This window comes from Salvia splendens, chromosome 3 (genome assembly GCF_004379255.2).
Source record: "Salvia splendens isolate huo1 chromosome 3, SspV2, whole genome shotgun sequence".
Taxonomy (NCBI): domain Eukaryota; kingdom Viridiplantae; phylum Streptophyta; class Magnoliopsida; order Lamiales; family Lamiaceae; genus Salvia; species Salvia splendens.
In genome coordinates this window covers 10,528,278-10,555,956 of record NC_056034.1, presented here as the reverse complement: position 1 = coordinate 10,555,956, position 27,679 = coordinate 10,528,278, and the positions used below count along the sequence as shown (strand labels likewise).

At 36.9% G+C, this 27,679-nt stretch overlaps 6 protein-coding genes and 1 pseudogene across 10 annotated transcripts; 2 read left to right on the top strand and 5 right to left on the bottom strand.

Moving 5' to 3' along the window:
- Positions 1-18: 18 nt before the first annotated feature.
- LOC121793498 (ERAD-associated E3 ubiquitin-protein ligase HRD1B-like) lies at positions 19-3,793 on the bottom strand. Of its 2 annotated transcripts, XM_042191510.1 has the most exons (9): positions 3,666-3,793; positions 3,406-3,442; positions 2,383-2,962; positions 2,091-2,267; positions 1,720-1,869; positions 1,427-1,623; positions 1,015-1,171; positions 628-835; positions 19-491 (listed from the first exon to the last, which is right to left on the bottom strand). In XM_042191510.1, exons 3-9 carry the CDS (start codon positions 2,913-2,915, stop codon positions 357-359), a joined length of 1,557 nt encoding a protein of 518 aa, XP_042047444.1. In that variant the 5' UTR covers positions 2,916-2,962; positions 3,406-3,442; positions 3,666-3,793; the 3' UTR covers positions 19-356. The 2 variants fall into 2 exon arrangements, with proteins under 2 accessions (XP_042047444.1, XP_042047445.1); XM_042191511.1 differs by lacking the exon at positions 3,406-3,442 and having other exon boundaries at positions 3,666-3,684.
- Positions 3,794-6,333: 2,540 nt separating this feature from the next.
- On the top strand, positions 6,334-8,221 carry LOC121794365 (annotated as a pseudogene).
- Positions 8,222-8,561: 340 nt separating this feature from the next.
- LOC121797239 (vesicle transport v-SNARE 12-like) lies at positions 8,562-11,446 on the bottom strand. Of its 2 annotated transcripts, none has more exons than XM_042195993.1 (6): positions 11,290-11,446; positions 11,023-11,126; positions 9,724-9,782; positions 9,448-9,636; positions 9,044-9,214; positions 8,562-8,935 (listed from the first exon to the last, which is right to left on the bottom strand). In XM_042195993.1, exons 2-6 carry the CDS (start codon positions 11,117-11,119, stop codon positions 8,783-8,785), a joined length of 669 nt encoding a protein of 222 aa, XP_042051927.1. In that variant the 5' UTR covers positions 11,120-11,126; positions 11,290-11,446; the 3' UTR covers positions 8,562-8,782. The 2 variants fall into 2 exon arrangements, with proteins under 2 accessions (XP_042051927.1, XP_042051928.1); XM_042195994.1 differs by having other exon boundaries at positions 11,023-11,129; positions 11,290-11,371.
- A 1,516-nt stretch (positions 11,447-12,962) lies between these two features.
- LOC121794865 (ARF guanine-nucleotide exchange factor GNOM-like) lies at positions 12,963-18,924 on the bottom strand. The gene is made up of 3 exons (XM_042193227.1): positions 18,757-18,924; positions 17,302-18,070; positions 12,963-16,939 (listed from the first exon to the last, which is right to left on the bottom strand). The coding sequence occupies exons 2-3, from the start codon at positions 18,034-18,036 to the stop codon at positions 13,325-13,327; spliced, it is 4,350 nt and encodes a 1,449-aa protein (XP_042049161.1). The 5' UTR covers positions 18,037-18,070; positions 18,757-18,924; the 3' UTR covers positions 12,963-13,324.
- A 398-nt stretch (positions 18,925-19,322) lies between these two features.
- LOC121793842 (probable xyloglucan 6-xylosyltransferase 3) lies at positions 19,323-20,736 on the top strand. The gene has a single exon (XM_042191875.1). It carries the CDS (start codon positions 19,447-19,449, stop codon positions 20,734-20,736), a length of 1,290 nt encoding a protein of 429 aa, XP_042047809.1. The 5' UTR covers positions 19,323-19,446.
- A 33-nt stretch (positions 20,737-20,769) lies between these two features.
- LOC121793843 lies at positions 20,770-21,895 on the bottom strand. The gene is made up of 2 exons (XM_042191876.1): positions 21,389-21,895; positions 20,770-21,107 (listed from the first exon to the last, which is right to left on the bottom strand). The coding sequence occupies exons 1-2, from the start codon at positions 21,854-21,856 to the stop codon at positions 21,021-21,023; spliced, it is 555 nt and encodes a 184-aa protein (XP_042047810.1). The 5' UTR covers positions 21,857-21,895; the 3' UTR covers positions 20,770-21,020.
- A 315-nt stretch (positions 21,896-22,210) lies between these two features.
- Positions 22,211-24,282, bottom strand: LOC121793524 (UDP-N-acetylglucosamine transferase subunit ALG13 homolog). 3 transcript variants are annotated; one of them, XM_042191547.1, is made up of 5 exons: positions 24,117-24,282; positions 23,855-23,902; positions 23,526-23,781; positions 22,935-23,034; positions 22,211-22,559 (listed from the first exon to the last, which is right to left on the bottom strand). In XM_042191547.1, the coding sequence occupies exons 3-5, from the start codon at positions 23,703-23,705 to the stop codon at positions 22,303-22,305; spliced, it is 537 nt and encodes a 178-aa protein (XP_042047481.1). In that variant the 5' UTR covers positions 23,706-23,781; positions 23,855-23,902; positions 24,117-24,282; the 3' UTR covers positions 22,211-22,302. The 3 variants fall into 3 exon arrangements, with proteins under 3 accessions (XP_042047481.1, XP_042047479.1, XP_042047480.1); XM_042191545.1 differs by lacking the exon at positions 23,855-23,902; XM_042191546.1 differs by lacking the exon at positions 24,117-24,282 and having other exon boundaries at positions 23,855-24,110.
- Positions 24,283-27,679: the final 3,397 nt, after the last annotated feature.

Here is a 27,679-nt window from a genome sequence, read left to right as displayed (position 1 = left end):
AAGTTAAAATTAGCGTACTTAAAAAATAAAAATTTTGCCTCTAAAATTCAAACCCAAATCTGCATTCGTCCATCATACATTCTTCACCATCCAAAAACTGAAAAAAACATGCATTGTTCATCTGCAGTATTTCTCCATACTTTGAACTTGGAAGGTTACCTCAAATCTGCATATGTTACATTATGTGCATGACTTGTATAAGAGCTTCCTTCTTGAGGAGCAACGGGCCGTAAAATAAAAAATTCTTTCATGGAGATGCAGCAGTTAGCATGAGAAATGCTAATCTTGAAACTATCCATCTCCATTCTCTTATAATGCCTCCTAGTGGAGTGTAATAGATTCGCAGATCCTACCATTTAGGTCTCACCAGAGTCAATCACAGATGAAGATGGTGATGATACCGATTTTCCTTTGATATCAAATGAAGTCCCCACATCCTTCACTTTCTCCCCATTTGAAGTTCTTAGCAGCTGGAGCTGGTTTTGCAGAAACTGTACAAAGAGTTAGAGAAAGAGAGATGTTTCTGTTAGTGCGCCATTGAGCTCGTTTGTAGCAGTAAGTAATTTTAAAACCTTCAGATGTGTAAAACAAAATTGTGATGCAACTAGAGCAGTCAAATGAAAGTACCTCAATCTGGTGCTCGATTAGCTTCCTTTGCAAATCAAGTTGAGACTCTGATGAACTCCCATCTCCAAATCCCGAGTTGAAATGTGGGAACTGATTTAAGGTTGTTTCGGCAAACTGTTCAGTCAGTTCACTAGCAGCACCCTCCCTACCATCTCTTGCCATTATCGAATGTTGAAATACTTGTGAAGGTGAGGCCAATCCAGGTGATCTGTATGTTTATATGCTGCCTTATTAGTATCTCCTCTCTCAGTTGAAAAAGAACAAAAAACAATGTTTTCAAAAGTTTTAACAAGAACTATGCAAAAAATAGAAAACTACATTAACACAGTGAAATAAGTTGCTAAGGAAAATAAGTGAATAATAAATAAATGCTAGAAAGTTCAATACCGCATTAGAGCATTTGGAGAAGGATAAACAAAAGATTTTTCATATAAGGAGGCGGCAGCTGCTGCTGCTTGGAGTCTAATCTGATGTTGACTGACATTATCATTTGCCACACCATCACCACTAGATCCTTGTGTAGAAGTACCAGCCGTACCAGTTCCTGTCCCAAAACAGTGTTAACTAAATGAACTATGGAACATATATGTCAATAAGATTCTCAATGCATAGCAGAGAAGCCACGATATGAAGTTAAGTTCCACATTACAGAGTGTCAACTCAGCACATCTTGATACGGAAAAAACCTTACCAAAGACTGAAAAGTACAAGTGCTCCAAGGAAATTTAAGCTCAATGACACTAACATGCCTCTAGCAACAAATGATTCGAGAATTGATATCACTGACAGAACACCATACCTTGCTGCAGGCTATTTATCATTGTTGAACTCGTAGATGTCCCGTGCTCAGGTGGTATAACAAGAGCCCTGCATGTAGGGCATGTGTTTTGTCTTTCCAACCATGATCTGAGGCAGTTCACATGGAAAAGATGTCCACATACAAGTTTTTTGGCTGCAGTCATCTCCTCTCGACATATAATGCAGGTTGCGTCATTTCTGCGTGTGTACGAAATTGTAAGAAATTAGAATTAGAGTTACTGGCAGTGATTAAAATATGAAAATTGAAAAACCCACATGCCTAAATCAACTTACACACTGAGTTCTTCAGGGCTTGCGTCTGGGAAACGATCATTCATATTCGAAGTGACCCTCCGGTAACGTATATAATCAGCCACACGGATTCTAAAGTTTCGGAATGTCTCGTACAGCTCACGGATCAAGTGAAGAGGCACACCATAGTTCCTAAAGGACATAAAGGAACAATCACATTTAGACACTCAGTGAGGAGCCGGGATTCATGCACTTTATGTACAAGGAATGAGAGTGGGTAGGAGTTATTCAACCAGTTCTGAAGAATCAGATGAGAAGGATAATTGTGTTCTAACCATCTTTTCATGTAAATTATACGTAGAAATACCCAAATCAGTGCAGAATGAAAGAATTAAGCCAAACAGGTTGCTTACAAAAAGATGATGAGGAAGAAACACATGCATAGAGTCAAGTGCAGCAAGTCTCGGATAAGCTCCAAGTAAAATGTGCAGACAGCCTTCTTTTCCCATTGTCCTTCCATAAGCATGTCACTGACATGGAACACATACTTCACGAAGGTTGAGAGGGTTGTTGCAGCCAGTATTATGTATCTGAAAGGAAAAAAACGTTTGCAGGACATTTGTAAATTCACTATTTCAAACAACTTTTCTAGATGGAAGTTCAGAAATATGATTAATAAAAGAAACCATAAGGATCAAGACTTACTCAAATGAAAAGAACAGTGCAACTGAAGCTTGTCTGGTTTCTAATAAATGATCAACTGAGTCATACAGAAAGATGCAATCAATAAGGAGTAGGAACACCATGAAAGATACAATGCGCACATGAGATAGCTTTGAAACAGTTGGAGTTGTTTCTATGTATTCCACCCTCTTTTGGGCCAACCAATGCAACGATTTAATCAGAAGCAAGGCAGTAACCATTGCAAGAAATGTAACTGAAAAATCTTGTCTAAAAATAGTTATTGCAAACAATATTTCCATGACCTCCCGCCATGATTGCTCATTCAGCCTCTCGACCTCTGCTTCGCGGAGTGATCCAAGGAAGATTTTCTTGGTCAATTGCCACAGGATGCACATAAAAACCAATCCCATATTCAGAAGAAGCACTAGACTGATCTTTGAGGTCGACAAGTAAACCATTGCAGGATAAAATTGGCCTCTACTGTCAAAGGCATGGTAAATAATAGCCAATGCAGCTACCACACTGAACCCAGCATAAGTTTGCAGCTTCATCATTTCAGTTAGACTCTATTCATCAAAAATGGCAAATCAATAGCCAAAATCTGCCAGAAAGAAACGCAGGTTACTTTGATTGATAGGAAGGTTCCACTGACCGTTTGTTAAATTGCATATAAGCAGATTCTCAAACCTAAGTCTACAAGTATAATGTATTGTTTTGTCCTTTAAAATTCTCTCACAATAACCACCAATAGGAAGAAACCAATTATCAGACATATACCATTCCTTAAGATTATAGTACTACCAAACGTCATTATTCCTGAAGCATGTTTCATTCTCACTTGTAATGCCAAACATTTTCTACACAATATAATGAATTTGCAACCCAATTTTAAAATGTTGGATGGAATCAATGTTAAAATGAAATCATTACAAGAATTTTTAGGCGAATATTCTAGAAACACGTAAATGCTGGATAACTCCATAATATGTGTAGTCAGAGACTCAGAATCATACGAACTCAATAGGAGCCTAGTTTTTTTTTTACCTTTACAGGTAAAAGTCCAGCAATTCCAATTTCCTAACTGGAGCCAAGAAATGAGGGGAGAATCAATTAGCAAAGCGATAAGAACATACAACGAAACATAATAATCGAAGTTCCATTCGAAAATCGCATCAAACACTAAACGGAAAAACTCGTTTTTGACAAATTTACCAAAGTTGTATGGCCAAATTCTTGGCAGAAACGAAAGTGAAAATATTGGGGGAGGAATTAGCATTGAGAACATGAAATCAAAAGGCACTCACTTTGAAGAAGAAATCCCAAAAAACTTGGCCGATTTACAGAAATTGATGTATTGTCTATTGCTAAAATTTACATGAAATTTAAAGCTGAACGATCATTTGACAGGTTTCGCGGGGTTGGGTGACAATTGAGGTGAGGTGTTATACGTGACGTGTCACTTATGTATTGGCTAGAAAATTAACCTGCCATGTCAGCAGATGTAGCTTCCAATCTGGGAGACTGGAACAGAAGATGTAGGCCCAATGGGCCCTGCCTTTTATAGTCTTTTTCTTTGATGAAAGCCACGTTAACTACATGCTACTCCCTATGATACTTTTATTCTTTTTAGAAATACACACTTATGATATTTATTATATGAACGACTGTATAATTTATATAGGAGTATCATAAATGAGATATTGCTACAATGTTACACAAAATGAGAAATATATTACTAGAGACTTATTAGGGACTACTACATGTATGGCGAAAGGGTTAGTATCACGTGTGCAAAACATGATACACGCAATACTACATTAAGCATATTTAATACCTAATCCCATAATTAATACATATAATCAATACTTATTTTATTTCATAGCTATTGTCATCGATGCTTTGAGTAGAACTGTGTCCACCCAAGTTTTCTTTCTATGTTGAAATATGCTATACACCACGCTAAATTCGAGGCAAATCAAACTTGTTATTTCTTCTTAATAACTGAAATAAAATAAAACCATAATTGAGAAAATATTATCCATTATGTAATGTGCTACCTATTGAGACAACGTGCGCGGTACTATTAAGCCTCTTATAATGTTGGTTACAATTCACAAATCAAAATTTTAAGATTAAGAACCCAGAACTAATTGATTGTTAATTCAAATTTATAATGTTGGTTAGGTCAAATTAATAATCCATTATTGATGCAAGGTTGGATAAATATAATCTACTAAAATTTACCGAATTTTTCGTATATCTATTTTTAAATTAAATTGAATGGATATAATAAAATCCCTATTTATTTTCGGGACACGATGATTGTTTATTTTTATTCAAATGTTAAGTGAGATTATTTAAGTATCCGACTTCCGACCTCGTTTGGGCGGATACGACTCATCCATATATTGTTTTTAAATATTTATCCTTGTTTAAACGAAAAATATTTGATCATATCCAATATTATATCCGTAAAATTATCTAACACCAAATAAAAAAATAGGTGTGGTTAATTTCTTTCCAAAATTTTAGGTGAAAGTATAAAATATACATTCATAAATATAATTATACTGTACCTATATAAATTATTTCTTTACAGAAAATAGCACATATATGGGTGTGTCACAATATTAATAAGTTTGTCTATCGACCACATTTTGTATTTTATATTAATCAAATATAAATAATGGTGGATCATATTTATTTTATTGTAAACAAGTGTGTAAAATATATAAAAATATGTGTCTAACATATGACAATAATTGAACTATCTTTTGCCAGGGAGGAAGTTATGGTAATATAGACACGTGCTCAATCAGTCGCATCAAACAATATTATCAAAGTCAGCATAGCATATAATAACATCAACCTCTTATTATTATTATTATTATTATTATTATTAGTATTATTATTATTATTATTATTATTATTAGTATTATTATTATTATTATTATAAACCGAGTTGAATATATATTCTCTAACTACTATGAATGATTGCACCCTGTAAGCATTGTTTTATTAGTTTGTGTATGTCATGTTGATTATTAAAATTCAACTCTGCTTATAATATAAAAAAGGTAGATTTTATTAGTACCTAATACAAGCAGATTAGTTACTAATTATCTCTTTCTGAAGAGAATTACTACCAATTTTGTATTCAATTCAACTGTCTTTCACATAATTGGATAACTAAACAATTTCTAATAAATATAGATATGAAATTTTGATATTTTGATAAAATATAGATATGCTCCTGACTTATGATTGCATAGATATATATACGGATAATTTGTAAAATAAGATTAAATTAATCGGTTAAAAGATATGATTAAATTAATTAATCGGTAAAAGTGAAAACAATATATTCCTAATCTAAAAGGGATATTGGTCCCTAAAACCATGAACTTTGAGCAAATTTTGGTATTTCCAACGAACTTTAAAATTGGTCTAAAAAATCACAAACTTTACCTTTTGTTTGTTATTTCTCATGGCAGTCCAAATAAGATATCTTTGGGAAAAAATCTTATTATACGTCGGCAACCGTGAAATGTTTATGATATTTTAAATTACTTTTTAAGTTCGTGATAAGTAGGATAAAATGGTACCTAGAAAATCACGTTGATTTAGTATGGCCAAGTAGGATAAAAAATGCACGGAAGTTGGTTAGATATGGTGATTGACATGCTATGAGAAATAACAAACAAAATGTAAAGTTTATGATTTATTAAACCAATTTTAAAGTTAGTGGAAAATACCAAAATTTGCTCAAAGTTCATGATTTTAGAGACTAATATCTCAATCTAAAATTATTTGGATTCGTTCGTGTCAATCATTTTCAGTTTCCCCCTATAAATACACAACGTCTAATCAACTTTCTTCACCACACCAAAAAGTTTTGTTGGTTATTTCATTTGTCAACACTCAGTTAATTTTTCTGGTTTAGAGAGATAAACACTAGGTTTCTAGAGAGAGATGGAGCTCGATTTGACACCAAAGGTTGCGAAGGAGATCTACGGCGGAGATGGCGGCGCGTACTGCCCCCTAGCGAGCTGCCGATGCTCCGCGAGGGCAACATCGGCGCTGGAAAGCTCTCACTTGTGAAGAACGGATTCGTTCTGCCTAAACATGCACAAACCGAACCGGTCCGGCGGTTAACCGGCGGTTCAGAACAGCCGGTTCATGAACCGGAACCAGAACCGGCTGGCGGTTCAGGTTCGGGAATATGACAAACCGTAACCGGCGGTTCAACAGTCCCAAGGGGCAGATTCCTTCCATTCGGCGTGGTAACATGGTGGTACAACAAGGACGACTCTGATCTAGTTGTCCTTTTCCTCGGAGACACCTCAAAGGCACACAAATCCGGCTTCTTCACCGACTTCTTCCTCACTGGATTCTCAACCGAGTTTGTGGGAAGGGCGTGGGACTTGGACGAGGGTGTTGTCAAAACCCTCGTCGGGAGCCAAAAGGGCAACGGCATTGTGAAGCTCGATCCGAGCCTGAAGAAGAAGGAGCAGCACTACAAAGGCATGGTACTGAACTGCGAGGAAGCTCCACTGGATGTGGACATCAAGAATGGTGGTCCTCAACACCAAGAACCTGCCTTTGGTGGGGCTCGGTGCTGATCTCGTGAGGCTGGACGGTAAAGCCCGGGCTTCTCCTGTGACTCTGCCCTGCAGGTGACATACATTGTCAGGGGAAGTGGCCGCGTGCAGGTTGTTGGAGTTGACGGAAAGCGCGTCTTGGAAACCACCATCAAGGCCGGAGATCTCTTCATTGTTCCGAGGTTCTTTGTTGTCTCTAAAATTGCTAATGATGAGGGCATGGACTGGTTCTCCATTGTCCAACTCCCAAGTGAGTAACATTGCCATTTTTATGGTATGCATATTTGAGTTTGTTGAATTGAATGTTTATGAATTTTTGTCTCTCTTTTGCAGTCCTATATTCACACATTTGGCCGGAAGGCACTGTCATATCCAGGAATTTTGGTTTGGGGGTACGATAAATAATTATAGCGTAAATCTTCAATATCCGATCCTTTTTCTTCCTTTTAATTTGTTCTCTCAATCAAAATTTTTATTTTTATTTTCAATTAAGATTATACTTTTATATAGATGTGAATTATTTTTAAATTAGTGTTACTACTACTTAAATGACATTCATTATTCAAAATAAAGGTTCTTAGATTTATATATTACAGATAAATTGTTTTAGTATGTGTTATCTTTTAATAATTTATCTTTTTTGTGGGTTATTTTACCAATAAATCATCATTTGGCTATTTGAGTAATGTTTCAATTATTTTAAAAAAATAGAAAAAAAAAATAAAATACAATAGAATAAATTAAAACAAAAAGTTAATATTAAAATTCATTAGAAAATAACTAAATGCATAATGCTTTATAAGATAAGAAATTGTTTTAAATATAAATGCATAAAATGTATAAGATGAATTTAAAATAGAAATATATGTACAAAATAATGAAATTCATTAAAAATAATGAAAATACTTTTCAAGAGAATTAACTAATTTGAAAAGAAATAAAATAAATGCATAATGTTTTATTAGATTGCTAAAATACATAAAAAAGACTTAAAACTGAAAGAGAAAAATACAGAAAAAATGAAGAAACTAAAATAACAAGAAAAAGGGATTGAAAATCCAAACTGAGTGGGAATCGAACTTAGGCTACCAATTTGGTAAAGGAAGATTCTACTTGTTCCTTAGTGGATACACCACTGCCGGAAGGACTTCGGTGTGGAAGGCGCTGTCGCCGGAAGTGCTGCAGGCATCTTTCAAGTTGAGGAGAAGTTCACCTCCAAGAGGAAGGCTGAGGAGATTTTCTTCCCACCACCAAATTAATCAACTCTTCTATGTTCTTTTTTTGATGGATTTGAATCATTTTATTTCTTTTTCCGTTCATTTTAGGATTTGATATATTCTGCATGCTGGTTATATTTTGAGCTTTTTTTTGAAATAAAGTTCTTTTTTTCCTAAGCTTTTCCTAACTGCTTCAATTATTAAACGTTCAAGTTCTTCGTCGAAACTGGACATTGAGATCCCTCTCTACGACTCTACCAATGCAAAATAAGCTACTTGAATTTATCAAGCACATTGAATTTAGTAGGAAAAAATTAAAAAGAGTTAGACTTTTGCTAAAAGAAGAAATAACACTTAATTAGGAAATATTAAAAGAGTTGACTTTTGGCATAAAAAGAAGTACTAGCAGCACATAGACTTTGGTTGAAGAGTAATTGTAACATATACATGAAGTTCATCGCACTGTGTATGAGCTGGTACTTAACTAGAATACAGTAACATGGTCATCAACCGATTATGCTCTACAATTTGGTTCAACCAATACAATACATGAGTAATCACATGACGAGATACAGGGTTGAAGGGCAACTCAAGTTGAGCCACTCAATGAAAAATCTTAAAATACAGGACAATGATGATTGCCAGTATAAGTGCAAAAATTATGGAGCCAACGATCCACTTATTCCTGCTCAGCCTTCTTGACATGGATGTCAATACCTTTTTACTTCTGTCAATCGCGCTGTCGACCTCGTAAAGCTGCAAATACCGACCAAGTCAGCGATAAATAAGTTTTTGCCCCAGAGATGATTGGCAAAGCATTAGATCAGCTTCGATGTACAGAGTTACAAAAGGAGGGTGACATGCCTTGTTGTGCGAATGTAAGAGTGTCTCACGTTGCAGTTGCAAATCTTCAAGGATGGAAACCCCGATATCTTCTGTTTCCAGTGCAGTCCTCCGAGTCTCCCTTAATCTGTCTGTCGACTGGTCCAGCCTCTCAGTTGACAGTGCCAACCTGCCCCTTTGATTTGCAGAAGCCTGTCAATGATTTTTGATAGTCACTTAAATGAAATCGATAGGACAAATGACAAGCATAACATCCAGACAGGATGACTTGGATATGAAGCATCGGTGCCAGAAACAAAATACTGATGAGTACAAAATTTTTTAAACACAAATATACCACTATCTTCTGATATTCTATACAGTCAAGAAGAAATGTGGATAAATTGGGATGACAATATGAGCAGGCAAACATAATGTGGGCATACCTCGTGCATTCCAGCCATTCCAGGCTCTAACAACTCATCTTTTCCAGGCTGATTTGAATTAGGCATAGTCAATTTCTTCACTTCTCTTTTCAACTTATTCAAATCAGATTTATATTCCCTAAGCTTAGCAAGTAAAGTAGCTTTCGCACTTGGCTGCAAACTTCTGGCCTCAAGATCCATCTTCCGAATCTGGTAAATAGACCATATTAAAAGCATTCACTGAAGATTTCAGATCAGTAAAATCTTGAGCAAGTAATGAATGAAACATGAGGTTACCAAAACATCAGCATCCTCAAGTCCCGCTTGTAATTCAGAAATCTCCTGTTTCTTTTTCTCTGCAGACCATATCATAACACAATAATCAGTTCACCGCAAAACATATACTAATTAATAATGTTATATGCTGAATGAGAAATGAATTGACTCATATATTGAGACTGCATTTCCCAGTATATATATTGGAAAAACAAACTAATATCGGCAGCCATTATTGATGGTTTGGCATGCCACCACGAGTATTTTATGATGCAAATCAAACAAAACCAGCTGAAAGAAAGAAAAACTTTCTTGATCTTAGATTCTTAGGAATTACTACTACATTAGAGATGTTAAACAAGCACAGTGAATGATGCAACCCTAAGAGATTTCTTCTTCTCTACTAATCACATATAGATAAATTACAAAATGAACAGAATTCACTAAAAGGGCCATTTTTTGCAAACGTTAATAACGGATGAGATACAAAATTTTCAGATATGTAATGTCCTTGCAATTGACCGAACACATTTCAGAGAATGTGATCTCAAATTATAATCATCTCTAATCTCAGATTGAATGCTTCATTTAGAACTACAAAGAGTACCATGAAAACATTTCAGATGCAATTGACCGAACACATTCCAGAGAATGAGATCTCAAACTATATAATTTTCTCTAATGTCAGATTGAATGCTTCACTGAGAACTAGTAAGAGTACAATGAAAACATTTCTGTCAGAGAACGACATGAAAGATGCATGGATAAGAAAAAAAAGCCACCAAACAAGTGAGAAGCTCACCATTAATTGTTTAAATTATTAGATGAGATAAAAGGCTACCGTTCCAGGACCAGGGCTTCCTATTTTTATCCTCATAAAATCATAGACACCTAGTAACTAATTTAGCTAATTTCATTTTCCAACGGAAAAGACACAGAAAAGCTAAATCCCTAAACACAAATAGAGAACTAAACTCGGAGACACCGTTTTCTTTGTCTTCTCACCTACATAACAGCACACCTCAACACTAATAGATCAGGCCAATTAATCAAAAGATACTCGCAATATGCGAACAATTTCTACCTTAAACTACTTCCTGATTAGAGGAAGACCCAGTGATTTATACAAACCAACTAAACCCTAATTTCAAAAACATCACAAAACCAAACATGAATAGAAAAAGCTAAATAAGATATAGCCCTTAACACTACAAAAAGAATATCTAAAACAAAGGCCACGTACAGAGATGTATGGAATCAGATCAAGAAATTATCCACCAATTGATTCCCTAAAATCCAATTTCGTTTATTAAACTATACCTCCATCTAGAAGAGCAGTGGCAGAATTGCATTTTCGCGACAAATTTGCAGAGAGCTCGCAGTACTGCCTTTCATATCCTTCATACACCTGGCTCATTTTACCACTGCTAAATTGAAAGCATAAGATCGCAATCCACAGAATTAGCAAAAGGAAGTTAACAAAAACATCTCAGGCGCTTAAGATTCGTTTTGTCTTCGAATAAAATACTAGATTGGAAAATAACCCAATCGAAATGCTCATATATACACATGAAACTGTATGAGTACCTTTTTGTGCTAGTTTGTGAAGATGAATTCGGCGAGTTGACTCAGATCAAACGTCAGAGACTAGAGAGATGGAGTGGAGAAGAGTTCAATGGTTAAAACTTAAATCGGGTTACAAGTATAATTCTATATTGACCCACCAAACTTTGAGAAATTTCAATTCGCTCCCATTCATCGTCATAATTTATTGATGGCTAACAGACGGAAAATAAACTCAGTTCATATACTCCCTCCGTCCTATAATAGATACACTTGGGGATTCAAATGAGATTTTAGGTGACGTTGTTTTGTGTGTTAGGTGGAGACAGAAAATAGTATATTTATATTAATGTAAAAGAGAGTTTTTTCCAAAAAAAAATGTGATATTTTTAATGAGACAAATTGAAAAGAAAAGTGTGACATCTATTATTGTACGGAGAGAGCAGCTTTTATCAATTTGCAGCTTTTAATAGTGAAAAATATATGATCTTTTATTATATAGTCCTTTTTCACGATCAAGTATTATAATAAGATTAAAATTTATGTTGCATGTCTAGTGACAAATTTCATTAATGTGGAGATGATATGCCAAAATTAATGTTAAAATAATAAGTTAATACATTTAAACAATATCATTTTGATGATTTATTAAGTGAAATTTTAATGTAATTTTTTGACGAAATAATATCATTTTGCTTTAATTAAACATTCTGATATGCTACCTCAGATCAAGATGACATCATTTTGGATATTTCAGCATACCAATTAAATTCAGAAATGATGAAATTAGATTTTGTGAGAATGTGGAAAGTTTCAGAATCTGCAAAATTGTGTCAGCACATCTTTAAAATTGGTGGTAAAAACTTGAATTGGACTATGCATTTTTTTTATTATTTGCTCTTTATTAATTTATACTTGCGTCCGTCCATGAATATATATGGACTTTTCATTTCCATTCATTCCATTAAAATATAAATAGAAAGTTACCCCTAATTCAATACTCATATTCATCAATTTATTTACAACTTATAATACTATAATCCAATATTACAACTCACTAAATACTATTAATAATGTGGATCTCACTGCCCACTATCAACTCATTAAATACTATTAAATATCATTCTCCTCCTCTTTCTTACTCATCAATTGTGCATTAATTGTTGTGTCCTTTCAAATGTTGATTTTTTATGGGATGACTGGAGTAATTTTTAATTTGCATAGCTCCAAAGTTTTGCAACAAAGTAAACAGTTTCATGCTAACATAATACTCCCTCCATTTCTCGTTAACAATAGCGTTTCTTTTTGGTACAGAGATTAATTGGAGATAGTAAAGTAAGAGAAAAAATTATATATAATAGACGAAATGTACACCATCCTTTCCATATTAATTTAGTCATTTTTCTATTTTGGAAAGTTCCAAGATAATTGAGTCATTTCTATATTTGGCAAAAAGTAACCATTTCTCTTACTTTATTCACTATCCACTTAACAGTATTCTTAATCTCCGTGTCGAAAAGAAGCATCTCTATTAACAAGGAACGGAGGGAGTGTTAGTTTTTGCCGAAAATAGAAATTATTCTATTATGTTCGAACGTTTTAAAAAGGAATACAACTATATTAACACGGGAGGTGTTTGTATTAGGAAATCATAAAAAAGCAATATGCAATCGAATAACGTGACAATAACTAAGAACTGAACGATAATCAAATGATAGTATTGTCGAAATAAAAGTTAGAATTTCAGATTATGTACAATATAAGCAGTCTGCTAGATAGAGACTCCGAATATAAGACACTGAGCTTCCTGTGCATAATCAGAGCACAAGTAAGCGTAACAATGTAAATAGCCTTCCTACTTAGAGAAGACCAAAACCAAGGCAAATTCTGCGTTGTAAGAGATACATACCTGAAAATTTGCAAAATTTAACCTTCCGGCTCGACTACTACCACTAAGTCTAAATGATAGTATAATTCACTCCGAAAAAATGACAAGGTTGTAATATACTATACTCAGCCAAGTATATGCGTATCATCTCTACCTGCGTTGGCATTTGTTTTAAGCATCATCCGTCTCTCCTGCAGTGGTATCACCTTCGTTAGATTGCAACAGCTCTGAATCTTGATTTAGGAACACCTCCGACTGGAGAGAGGGAAACAACTTATTGACGTGCAACCATGTCTGTTCCCACACATTGTCTCCCCCGAGAGTACTAGTGGGAACGAGAACCCCTTTCGTCTTCATGACAAGCAGGGTGTTCTTGAGAAGTTCTGGCACTAGCTCCTGAAGCTTCTCACCCCTTTTGACCTTGAGTTTCATGTACTTCTCCATCCGGCCAATCACATTGCGCCACAGCTTGCAGAAGCTCGACAGTTGTGATAATTCCTGGAGCAAATGTAAGAACACTTTCGTGAGCAGTTTCAAGGAGAGAACGAGAGTTCCTTCTATGTTTCGGTATTCTTTTTGAGTTTGAGGGTTCCCTTGAGCAATTTCAGCCAAGTCATCAAGCATTGTGAATATCACCATTTCAAAGCACTGCGGCCAGAAGCCGATAGGAAGGCAGATCTCATCTACCCCTGTTAAGCACGTTTGCAAAGATAGGAGAGCGTGATTCCTAACTTCTTCCCTCTGGTCCAGACAAACTTTCCTCAATCCTTGGACAAGCCTCAGCCACATCTCACCGATGTCCTGACACAATTTTGCAGCTTCTGCTTCGGACATGGCTTCCCTAGCATCTTGGGCCCAGCGTACCAAACAAGAAACAGATCCTGCCATAAGATCCACAGCATGGACTGATCTGTCAGTCTGTCCTGTGCGAGATTCTGCAAATTGCCTAGCTGCATCCACACAAAGTACAAAATTTGCTGGGGCTAGGTGGGCTCCATCAGCCATTATAAATGAGAGGGCTTCAAATCCTGATTCGGAAGCATCAGGGTGTCTAGCAGTGATAGAAAGTAAAGAAGCAATGGTTCGCCACCCCATTGGAGATCGGATATGAGTAGCATTTGCTTTCACCAAGCGGCTGACCTCCTGTGTTATCTGCTCACAGTATTGGTCAGCAACTCGAGCATCAAGTTTGAGAACCAGTTGTAGTGATCTCAGAAGTTCATCGGCCAGATTCTCCTTGTATGGAAGCAGTCTCTGGCAAATGCGAAGAAGACCAAAAACTGCCTTCTCAACCAAGGCACAAGCCACTACTGTTGACTGAACTATACCTGCTATGTGATCATAAACACCTGGCCACAGAAGCCCAATTCTGTCACGGTTATTCAAAGTAATTGCAATCAACAGTTCCAGGCAGAACACCGCAGTGTCCTCATCCTCAGGCGATGCATTGCCCTTCTGCGGTCGTCCAGCAGCCCATATAAGTGCCCGTGCAAGCTGCAATAAGGAATCAGCTTGCAGGAACTTGCTCTCTGTGAAGATGCTGTCTATATGGCACTTCTGGATCGTCTGAAGCGTGCGTTGATGAGCAGCCAGTTGTTGTTCAGTAGGCTGAGACCTTGGCTCTTCGGTATCAAGAGACAGAAGCTGACTGAATCGCCCCATAAGGCCGGAGGACCTCCTAGGTGTACCAATCGTTTGTATATGAGCAGAAGAAAGTGAGTTTGTAAGAGGCTTCCCATGTCCAGGATCAGATGACATCTCTGAATCATCCGCTGCATCACTGGCCACACGAGCAGGCAGAAGGCCAAGCTTGTGCAGTCTTAAGATGCAGTCCAGAATATTTCTCCAACCAGTACGGACAAAATCTCCATATCTATTCGCAATAGTGAAAACTGTAACCGTGGCCATTCTAGCTTTTGCATCATCACCGAAGGCTAGAACAGGTTCCTCTACAGATGAGGGGTTTAAGAGTGTTGTGAACTTACACAGACACACAACAAGATCATCCAAAACATCTTCGAGATGATGACACGCAGATATCTTTGCGACAGCCAAGAATCCGTCTATACATGTTTGGTAAACATCCTCATATTCTGCATGATCAAATACCACAGAGATAGCAGCAATTGTTGGACCAGACATGATAGCAAACATATCATGGTCAAGGTAGGTTCTGGAATCTGCAACTATGTATGGAGATGTTTTTTTGGACTTGTGCATCAAATCAATCCATCTGCTAGGAGTCATTTCAGCAAAACCTGCTCCTTGTTCAGGTGTGGTGCGAATCTCATTCTTGCAGATGGAGTAATAGAGCTCAGTTAGGAACTCGCGAGGTAGGTCATTGCCTCCATTGATGCGCCGGTTATTTTTTATGAAATCTTCTTCTGTCATCTTTTTCTTCACCTGTACGTTATGCTGATCAGTATTAAGCATGATGAGGGAATAAGACAGCAAGAGAGCAGCATCCTTATTTGCTAAGATCAAAGGTGATTGTTCATAGTATCGCCCAGAGAATGCCTCGAGCACCCTTTGTATCTTCTGAGATTCACCAGGCAGCCGAAAAGTTTCCAGAAATAGCCTTAATGCAGTATCCAGGTTCATGTCTTGAAAATCAAATGTTCCTGCAAATTCATGTAGAACTTGAACGCAAAAATCATCATGATTTCCAAGAAAATCTCCAACGAGATTTTTATCTAGTCCAGCTGTATAGCGGAAAAAGCAAGCCACACTCTGGGAATCAAGTTTTTCGGGCAACAGATGTGTTCCTTGGAGAAATTCTAGTCCTTTCTTTGGATCTCGATTGAAGTGATCAGCTCCAATCATCAATCTTCTTTTTATGTACTTCCTTCGGCGAACAAAAGGGACCCAATAATCAGGATCACTATAATTGTCGCATTTCACCATCCAGAAGGGAATATACTCCTCAAGATTTACAGCATTTAATTCAGAACCAGTTGATCCATTGCCAATCCTCTCAGCCATTCCCTGAATCACTGCTATTAGGCCATCTAACGCAAGAATGTGCATACTGGACAGATGGCAATTCACTGGAAACGCACTCTTTGACAATAAATTAGCAAGTTCTTCAAACACGTTTCCGCACGTTATATCACAATCTAAATTTGCATACATTTCTACCATAAAGGTTTTCTGCCTACAGAAATCAACTAGTGCCTCCATAACTACCTCCTGCTGCTGGTATGAAGCTCCATACTGAGTTTGTGCCAGTCTCAAGATCACACAGGCAAAGAAAGCTTCAAGCTGAAGTTTCAGCTCAGTGCGCAAGCACTGATATAAATTAAGAACAATGCTACAGACCATAGAAAGAATCAAGGGACTCATTGACAACCCAAACTGCATAAGGTTACGAAACAGTTCATCCTGTATTAAACTCAACAATCTGGGATGCTGTCGCATAGCAGGGCAGCTTAATTCAATTGCTGAGTTAATCAAACCTAACGCGAATAGAGGCACATCTTCATCAAATGACATCGAATTTGCTCCGAGACCCGTCTCTGTATGCTCAACAACATTAAGCAACGAACAGAGAAAATGAAAAATCTCAACCATGCAGGGTACACCATATGGTTCTGTCATTAAATGCAAGTCAAATGGAACTACATCCTTCCCATTGTCACCCCTGGCAGTACTTTCATCCACCACACTGCTCATAAGGCCAGATGCAGAACTCAAAACTCCAGAGGAGAGTCGGCCATCATACTCAGAATTTCCACTGCCATTTTCTGCGTTGCTGCTGAAACTGTAATCAGGATCAAGTCCAGCAGCCTGTGGCGAAAGATAACATGTAAGGTTCCACATGTAATAAGAAAAATAAAACAAAGCCAGCATCAGTGATCAATCTCCACGAAGTCCTACATATATCAAATTATCAACAATGCTAATTGAGCTACAAGCATCACAAGTAGATACAACACATATGCAATCTAAAGTTTGCAAATAAGAGTGAGCATAATCAGCCTATCCAATTAAAGTTTTATCAAGTGTCAGTGTCCCTATTAACTCCAACATGATCAGTCTAATTTTCTTTTGTCCAAATGTTAGCCACATGCGTGATCATTAAAAACCAATCAACAAGTTCCTCTCCAGTGTTATTACAATTCAAAAGAAAGAGAGACGAAAATTATTACCTCATTTTTTATAGAACTGCCTCCCTTTATCAGTGACCGTTCTGTATTGTCAACATCTGGAAGGTGAGAAAAAATGCATCTAACAATTTCATGCATAGTGTGACGGGCCATCCTTTGTAAAAGTTCGCCTTTGGTACCAGCTTGATGTACTACTCGGAAACAGGTGTTCACAATGGTACAAACATGCTGATTGCTCAACATCACTGATGCTTTACTTTTCATGCAAGCCAATAGAACTTGAAGTATCTTGGTTAATACAAATTCTTCAGATGCAGGATCAGTTACCTCAAATCTACAGCTAGTAACTGCATCAACTACCAGATGCATAGCATCATCAACATTGACAGTATTCATATCCAGTACATCAAGAGTCAAAATCTTGTACACAGATGACAGTGCAACACCAGTAATTGGAGCCCCTGTTTCATCCGACCGAATTACATCAAGAAATGGCTGGAGATACAAGGAAGGATTGACAGATTGCCAGTCATGTTGCCATGAAAATACTTGTCTTCTCAAGTTTTTAAGAGATTGAATGAGAGAGTGTTCCAACTGATCTTCACCAGATGCATAACGACCTCCCCATCTCACATTCCTTCTCATGACTGCCAGTACTGCTCCTATCTCTGAATTAATCATAGATCCCATTGCAGCCTTATTAGCAGAGGTAGCCTCACAGTCTTCGGGTTCCTCTTCAATTGCATTGATGCTAGATTGTAACCTTAAACGCCCCATTGCTAAGAGAAAATTGCACCTTTGAACAAGTAATCTGATCAAGCAGAATAAAATGTGGTTGGAATCAAATCAGGAGTCAGGACATTCAGCAGCCCATGGATACCATCCTTTTATAAATACAAAATTTAACAGATTTGTGTATAAACAAAGGTTTCAGCATATATGTTTCTTTTCCATGTATAGATTATAGCATGAGTTTCAAACTGGGATACAACTTTTGATGCAAATGTAGTGCAGCATAAGAAGTAAATGTTCTACACACACCTAAGCCCATACATAGTGCTCCATTATCATTTATCACAGCTTCAATTGTTTCTTGAGCAACATCTCAACAGGATATACAATAATAAAGACCAGAAACAAGCAAACACTTCCTCCATTTGAACTCTAAAAATGAATAATCTATATTTTCCAGCAGATTCTGTTACAGGCTGATTGAATAGTATTGAACAGTTGAGATCATTTGATAGAATTGTTCAAAACAATGCAACAGACATTAGTTGGTAGTTGCTGATCCACATTTACTAACTCCATCACATTGAAGCACCAAAGTTTAAGAATCAGAAAACATTTTACAAGTTGAAATTCAGCAGTCAAATCATGGTCCCCCAAAAAAGTATTGCAGAAATGTGATACTTAAACTGGAGCTCCTAATTCCTTTATACAGTGTATGTAAGATCAGTTTCGTAAACTCAAAGAAATAATCGTGCGTATACTCACCAACCAAAGACAGAGAAGATTAGTGCAGAGTAGATCCGAGGTTTGACAGTGGAAATCCAGGTTTCCGGCGGCGATATTTGAGGATCAAAATCGCCGGTGGATTGATTTCCTGTTGACTGGCGAGGAGCAGTGAGAAAATTAAAAAAAGAAGGTGAAATTTAGAGAAAAAAGAGGAGAGGATTTTATTTTGAAAAGAAAAAAGGTGAAAGAAAAGAAGTTGTTTGTGGAACGAACGACGCCGTTTGCCTTCTAGAAAACTATACTATTATAAGGCAAAATTACACTTTAATTCTTAGATTATTGGAGTATATCTACTCTTTATTTCTTATTAATCTCTACGTAATTGTGAAATGGTAGAAAGATCGATCATTAAAGTGTAATATTCCTATTAATTATTACTATGTCCAAATAATAATAAGAAAAAAAATGAGAAGGAAACAGAGCAAAAGAATAATAATGAAGCATTTAATAAATGATGGCAGTTAGTTAGAGCAACAGGGTGATTACTTTCCAATTTTTACTCATCTCATTGAATGGAAGCACACATCCTTGCAAGCTTACATCAATAAAGAGTTGGTCTCTCAACTTCACAATTTATCATTCTGATTGAAGTCTCACATATTCACATCTCCTTCCACTTATCATATCATTTCATCTTCACACACTCCACATTTGCTTGATTTCATCAGCATGGCTATTGAGGGTGTCTCCGCCTCTGCCTCCGCCTCAGCCTCCACCACACGTGGTGGTAGGCGCCGCCACCAAGGCGGCCAAAGAAGCAGAAACCTCAAGCTCACAATCCTCTCAGGCGTGGTCACTCTTCTCATCTTTAGAAGCACCATTGACAGCTCACTGCATTCCTCCTTGCCAGATATCTCAACCACAAACTACGTGGAAGAGGCCAATCGGTTCATAGCCCAAATCCGATCCAACAAAGAGGACGAAGATGGTAATTCCACAACCTTGATCACACCAAACCAAACATACACATTAGGCCCCAAGATCACCAACTGGGATGGTCAGAGGCAGATGTTTCTCCAAAAGCATCCCAGTTTTTCGAGCAAGAATCCTAGGATCATGCTGGTGACGGGGTCGAGGCAAACCCCTTGTGACAGTACCATTGGTGATCATTACCTGCTCAAGTCTATCAAGAACAAGATTGATTACTGCAGACTCCACAGCATTGAGATAGTGTACAACATGGCCTTTTTTGATGAGGTGATGTCTGGTGTTTGGGTAAAGCTGCCTCTGATTAGGAAGCTGATGCTTTCACATCCAGAAATGGAATGGATTTGGTGGATGGATAGTGATGCATTCTTCACTGATATGTTTTTTGAGGTCCCATTTTACAGATATGAAGGTTACAACATGGTTGTTCATGGCTATCCAAATCTGCTATTCGATGAGAAATCTTGGATTGCTCTAAGTGCAGGGGTGTTCCTGCTTAGGAACTGCCAGTGGTCTCTGGACCTGCTCGACGCCTGGGCAAGAATGGGGCCGAGGGGTTGGGCGAGAGACGAGGCGGGGAGGATTCTGACACAGAATTTAAAGGGAAGGCCAGCATTTGAGGCAGATGATCAGTCTGCACTGATATATCTGCTTATCTCAAGAAGGGATGAGTGGATGGATAGGGTATTTTTGGAGAATTCATACTATCTCCATGGATACTGGGTTGGGTTAGTTGACAGGTACGAGGAGTATGAACGCAAGTTTCACCCCGGTTTAGGAGACGAGAGATGGCCTTTCATTACTCATTTTATTGGCTGCAAAGTTTGCACTGGTTATGGAGATTACACGTTTGAGTCGTGCTTGAGGAACATGGAGAGAGCATTCAATTTTGCCGATGATCAGATGCTGGAGAAGTATGGTTTTAGGCATAGGGGGCTCTCAAGCCCTAATGTGAAAAGGATCAGAAATGAGACGAGTAGGCCATTGGAGCATACAGATAAAATTAATGTGTCTCAGACTGTGTATATATAGGGAGGGCTTCTGTTATTATTGTTTTGAAACATATTGAGACTGTATATAATCTGAATCACATTTCATCAGCTTTTTTTTATACAATAGTCTGATGTTTTATCTATACAACAACTATAGTCAAGTATCATACTGGATAAAAGGTCTAAGATCAACTTACACAGCCCAAAATCTACTAGGTTGATCTATGTATAAGCTGAACAGCCATGCTTTCAATATTCGACTTCTGAACCAGACAACGCGTTGTTATGAACCATCTCTCCTTTGCTCGCTGTGTGTTCACTTTGTCATTTCACTCGAATAACAGGAACCCTCCGACGTGCTAGCAATATTTCGTTCATTTGAGCAATCTGGAGAAGTAGTTGGTTGATTTTCTGCAGAGTTGCAGCCAAAGATAAGCATGATTATAAGAGATCCAACTCAACACAGAAAAAATGTACATCTACTACATATTCAATAACTTTGTTTTTTCTTTTATATGTATTTCACATTCCCTATTAAAGTGATTTTCCAAAAATGGTTACATTGAACCTTTATCAATCTATTACTGATCTAGGGAAATACACAACCAAATTTGTTCTAATACTGAAACCAAGAATGAGAAGTTTAAAAAGGCAAAGAAAAGTAAGATAATGAGAAAGCCATAAATCAAAACCTTGTCCTTTTCATCTATGACAGCCATGAGACTCTTCTTGCTGCTGTCTAACTGCAACCGCCTCCGCCACCACATCAGAACTCTCCGCCGCCAGAACGAGAGCAGCAACACGGCAGCAACACCGCCTGCCATACATGCAAAAGACCACAGCCCAGCTCTACAAGTAGCACAGTTCCTCAACCTACCAAGAATGTGAAAAAAACCAGTTTGCAGAGCTCCCACATGCAGTCTCATCCACCTCCGAACCCCATCACCACCAGCAGCTGGCGTTGGTGGCAGATATATTGGTTCCTGTGGCTGCAGCTGCTGACGCTCATCGCCTTGATTAGTGATTGGCAAATCTTCATGATTTCCGGGTGGAAAAACTGATGACCTGGTGAAGAAGTCGTCTTTAACAGCAGAGGAATTTCCTTCTTCATCGACTTGCTGCCAATCATCTAGTTCTTCTGAAACATCCCTGTTTTCCATGTTTATTGATTTGAACAAGTATGTTAATCAAAGTACAAGTATACTTTTGTATATATATATTTATATATATTCATATCATGCAGCATTATCTATATTATGAGGATATGATTATTGTAACACATACCTCTGCCAAAAAAAAAAGATATTGTTTTCAGATATTTTGCTGGAAATATCTTGAATGCTCTTCTCAGAATTTTTGGTTTGGCTGCTACTACTTATTTATAGAGTAAAAGAGAAAAAATAGGTCAAGGCAGTTGATGTTGATATGTGGGACAATTCTTTTTGCACATATCTAAAGCAAATCTTACACTTCTTATTGCCCTTTTATGTATGAGCAAGATTGTGATATGAAGGTGCATAAAATGACGAATATATTATATGAATATCATTGTTTTTATTATAAGATAACCATCTGTATTCAAAACAGTAGAGTTTACATTTGATAATCATTCATCTACGAAACCTAAAAACCTATTAATAAATTTAGCAACCGGTGTAGCATCACCGGGTTGATAAGGTACAAGAGAATTTGGATCCATAGCAGAAATGGTCTCATAAAGAGTTTGCGGCCAAGCGCAGAACAAATGGTTTCTTTCGGCCAGTTGTTCAGCAAGCTCACTTTGGTGATTGTCCATTAAATCTTCATTCACCACTACAATCAGGGGTTTCCTCAGTCGGAGCGTCTCAAATATGCTCCCAGAACCTAGTGAACAAAGTAAATATCAGTAACGTGGTGGAGCTCTGTGACTAAAGAACAAATAAGAACGATATTACACGAGATACACATCTGATGATACACTAAGACATGGATTAATTCATCAATAGCCCACAATTTGTCCTGTGCAAACACATTGGAGAAATTTTTCAACAAAGTATACTAATTAAGTAAGATGGTAGTCTATGTATGAGAAGAAGAGAAATACAGAAAAAAGCGGCAGAAATTCTCATAATTATTTTTCACAGATAATGAGAACGTTTGATAATACAAATTGAAAGAGGCAGAAATAGCTTCTCATCATTCAGAGGATAAAGAATACTACAATTTGAATGAAACATACTTAATGAAGACAAAGGTTACCTGCATGACTGATTACGACAGATGCCGACTTCAAATACTCAGCTATGCTTGATGAAAATGTAAAATAAGCAACAGATAAGGACCCATCTTCTCCACTACACTGAAATTTGATGCCATTAAATTAAGATTAGAAATGACACTGTGCCAGGGTTAGAATAATCAAACAAGATGGACAACAGAGGAATATGCCTTGACAGTCTAAGTGAACAAACCCAACTTTTAGATTTTAGACACACCGCTAAGTTTCTATTTTGGCTTCGGAAAGCAGAAAGGAGCCAGATAACAAAAGCATAAATTCCACAAGGCCATGAACATTAAATATAAAGATAAACTCACAAATGCATAGACCAGCAGAGGTGAGATACATGCATCATAGACAAACAAACTGGTTCAAAGATGTTTTGCCGCCGAGAAAGAGGATAAGAACACTCCCCCAATAACAAACCAAGCATAAGGTAATAGTTACACAGATATAATATAGACATTACTCCAGAGCTCATTTTCATGTATTCTACCAACTACACATTGCTCTCAAAACCAAATTTGATGCAAGAAACTCAATTCAAATACCATGTGTCTATTAGGCAATACCTTTGACGGGATGTAAGACCCCCGGCCCATTTGAATGACAAGGTCAGTATAGCCCTTTCTAAACAGAGCTTCCCTGACCTCCTTACTGTCTACAGCTCTAACCAATGCATCAAAACTAGTTGTTCCAACAGTCACGAAGACTACACTTTTCGACTCCGCAATGTCATCAATCTCACCCATCTGCGTTCTTGAGTTTTTTTTTTATTTCTAGAGCAACTAATGATGGAAAGACAATGTCTCCACAAAAGTTAACACGCTGCAAAAAGTAAAGTTTGTTATTTTAGCTCAACTCAAACTTCACTTCGAATTTCACATTTATCATTTTTTACCAATTTTCAGGCGAAGAATAAAGATCATTATTCACCTCTGCTTCATCTCTATCATAAATTCACATCGATAAAAAAATCCTTCAAAATACTGAAACTTGAGGTAATCAAAATTTTCTACCGCATCATGGTCAATTCCTTTCAATTAAATAGTCAGAAAACCCGAGATAGCATCATGCTCATAAAAAACAAAAGAAAAGTATAAAATCTGACAGAGGAATTAGATTCTTTGAATATACAATAACTACTGACTGTGAAATCTAACCTCCGTTCGGCTGTGAAATCTAATCTCCCTTAGGCAGAGAAATCCGCACCCGGAAAATTGAAACTTGACTGCCGATTATATTGGAGGAGGGACTGTAGTTGACTGTCGGGAAATCGAAAGCTCAATACTAAAAAAATGGGCTTTATCATTAGGACTGGCCGATCAAATTTTATATTGGATTGGTTAAGCTTAGTACTCGGTATATACTTACATTATATATTAATTATCAATTACATTGGGATGTATTAATTTCCTTTTCCTATATTTCCTCTTTTTTCCTTCTTAATATCAGCCATTAGATTAGAGAAATGGACGGTCAAGATCAACATTGGGTAATTAATCCCGTGTTGCATTATTTGTCCTATTTTGTGCATTATGAGGGTACAATAGTAATCTAATCTAGGCTGGAAACCGCTACGAATAATGCACCACATGGTCACGAGTAATGCATATAATTGCCTATATAATGCACAATATGTGAACTGCAATGCATACGAACAAGATGTGATGTGTTATGATGTTTGACACACGTTTCTTGTTTCCCCTAAGAGTTTAATAAGCTTAGGGGCTAGGGTATAGTACGTAGACATGTATGTAATCTTCACATGGTAACGAGTAATGCATATAATTGACTATATAATGCACAATTTGTGAACTGCAATGCATACGAACAAGATGTGCTGTGTTATTATGTTTGACACACGTTTCTTGTTTCCCCTAAGGGTTTAATAAGCTTAGGGGCTAGGGTATAGTACGTACGCATTAATAACAAATTATAAAACGATACGAATAATTCACCAAATTGTCACGAGTAATGAATGTTATTAACTATATAATGCACAATATGTGAACTGCAATGCATACGAATAAGATGTACCATGTTATGATGTTTGACACACGTTTCTTGTTTCCCCTAAGGGTTTAATAAGCTTAGGGGCTAGGGTATAGTACGTAGACATTACTAAATACACGTATGTAATCTTCAATCCGTTTATTAACCCATATACACAATACCTCTAATAATGCATAATATACTGAGATAATGACAATTAACAGCTACATAATGCACTACCTAAACCAAATAATGCACATACGTATATTCCAATAACAACAATTTGTTAGTAATGTCTACGTACTATACCCTAGCCCCAAAACTTATTAAACCCTTAGGGAAACAAGAAACGTGTGTCAAACATCATAACATGGTACATCTTATTCGTATGCATTGCAGTTCACATATTATGCATTATATAGTTAATAACATCCATTACTCGTGACAATTTGATGAATTATTCGTATCGTTTTATAATTTGTTATTAATGCGTACGTACTATACCCTAGCCCCTAAGCTTATTAAACCCTTAGGGGAAACAAGAAACGTGTGTCAAACATCATAACACAACACATCTTGTTCGTATGCATTGCAGTTCACAAATTGTGCATTATATAGTCAATTATATCCATTACTCGTTACCATGTGAAGATTACATACGTGTCTACGTACTATACCCTAGCCCCTAAGCTTATTAAACCCTTAGGGGAAACAAGAAACGTGTGTCAAACATCATAACACAGCATATCTTGTTCGTATGCATTGCAGTTCACATATTGTGCATTATATAGTCAATTATATGCATTACTCGTGACCATGTGGTGCATTATTCGCAGATACCAAAATGTGGCAGTTACTTTTCCGTCAAATGTCAATAATAACCCTGTAATGCATACAACCACCTTCTATAATGCAACACGGAACCAGTTTTATAGAATCAATCTGATCCGTTGATGCCTTAGATCTAACGCGTAATATTAAGAAGGAAAAAGGATCTAAGATGTGAAAAGGAGAATAACGCTCCCCCAATTACATTTAATATAAATTAATTAAGATTCAAGTTTAGAACTGTATCATTATACTTATTAATTTTTTTATTAAGATTTATTAATTGTTTCTCAATTTATATTTATCAAATCTTAATAAAACTATTAATGTCCAATTAGTGCGGATTTTAGTTAAAACTAGGGCTGAGTAAATATACCGAAATACCGCACTTACCGTACTGAAAAAATACCGAAAATACCGAATTTTCGGTATACCGTACTTTTCGGTACGGTATCATACTGTATCGACAGTTTTAGGTACGGTAAAGGTATGCATTTTGTATATACCGCGGTATACCGCATCATACCGCAATTGCGGTATATACCCCAAATTTACGGTATATACCGCAAATAACACGGTATACCGCAAATACGAATTGCGGTATATACCGGAAATCACGGTATACCGCGGTATACCGAAATCACGGTACGGTATACCGACAAAAGCGGTACGGTAACGATATCTAAATTTTGGTATACCGACTTTTCGGTATACCGCAATTGCGGTATACCGACAAAAGCGGTACGGTAAAGGTATGATTTTTGGTCATACCGCACGGTACGGTATGCGGTATGACCATTTCGGCGCGGTATACCGTACCGTTCCAACCCTAGTAAAAACATTCAAATGGATATTATGTTCAATTATTTTTAAGCTATAATTTTGCCAATCGAATTTAGGAGACTTAGCTCTATCCTTCTGTGGCCATCCTAATAAATAATGAAGGTTGATAGGAAAGACTTAGGAGAGTCTTCATGCTTTACAAATTAAAGAAAAGAACATCAAAATTAACGAGAAGCATTGAAGGAGACAACGTCCCGCAAAACTAACATAAGAAGATTGATTTCTTTGATATCATCAATCGTTACCTAGATATCCATATATACAGATGTTGATTGATTATAAGGTACATTTAAAAAACTAACTAATTAAATAGCAAACAAATCAAATGCTAACAAAATAACATCAAATTCTATAAAATAGGAAACAAATCATATAACAACTACTCTATAATAACTAATCCCACAAGAGAATATATTGCTGATAATTATCCCTTTCAATTTGCCAATTTCGTTTGTAACAGCAGATCTGGTTTATCTGGCAAACAAGTTCGGTAGAGCCACCGACAGCCAGAGATTTAATGTTAGTACTACTACTATAAGTAGTACTTAATTTTAATTTTTTTCATTTTTCACATTTGCAAAAATGTAGTCACAGAGAAAACAACTACACAATATATTAATTTTGATTAGTAATGATTAAAGTTACGTTATTGAGCTATATTTTAATAACCAAAGTAATAGAAATATGCTTCAAATTGGATCACCTCGTCAATTTCGACCATCCACAATGGAGCGGACGATAGCGCGCCCGATATCATCCGCCACAGTGGCACCGCGACGATGGACGATGCGTCGTCCGCACCCGACGCTTAGTCCGCGGACGATAGGGCATCGTCCGCGTCATCGTCCGCCCAATGTGGGCGACGCGGACGATGCAACGCGTTTTAGTTTTTTTTTTTAATTTTAAAATTCGAAAATTTTGTTATATATACCCCTGGCTTCACTTTTCATTTGTAACTTTTCGATTCACATTTCAACTCTCAAATTACGCTATAAAATGGATTTCGGTGGATACTCAAGTCCTAGTAGCCTGATGTTTGGAGATGGCGCACGGTGGCCGG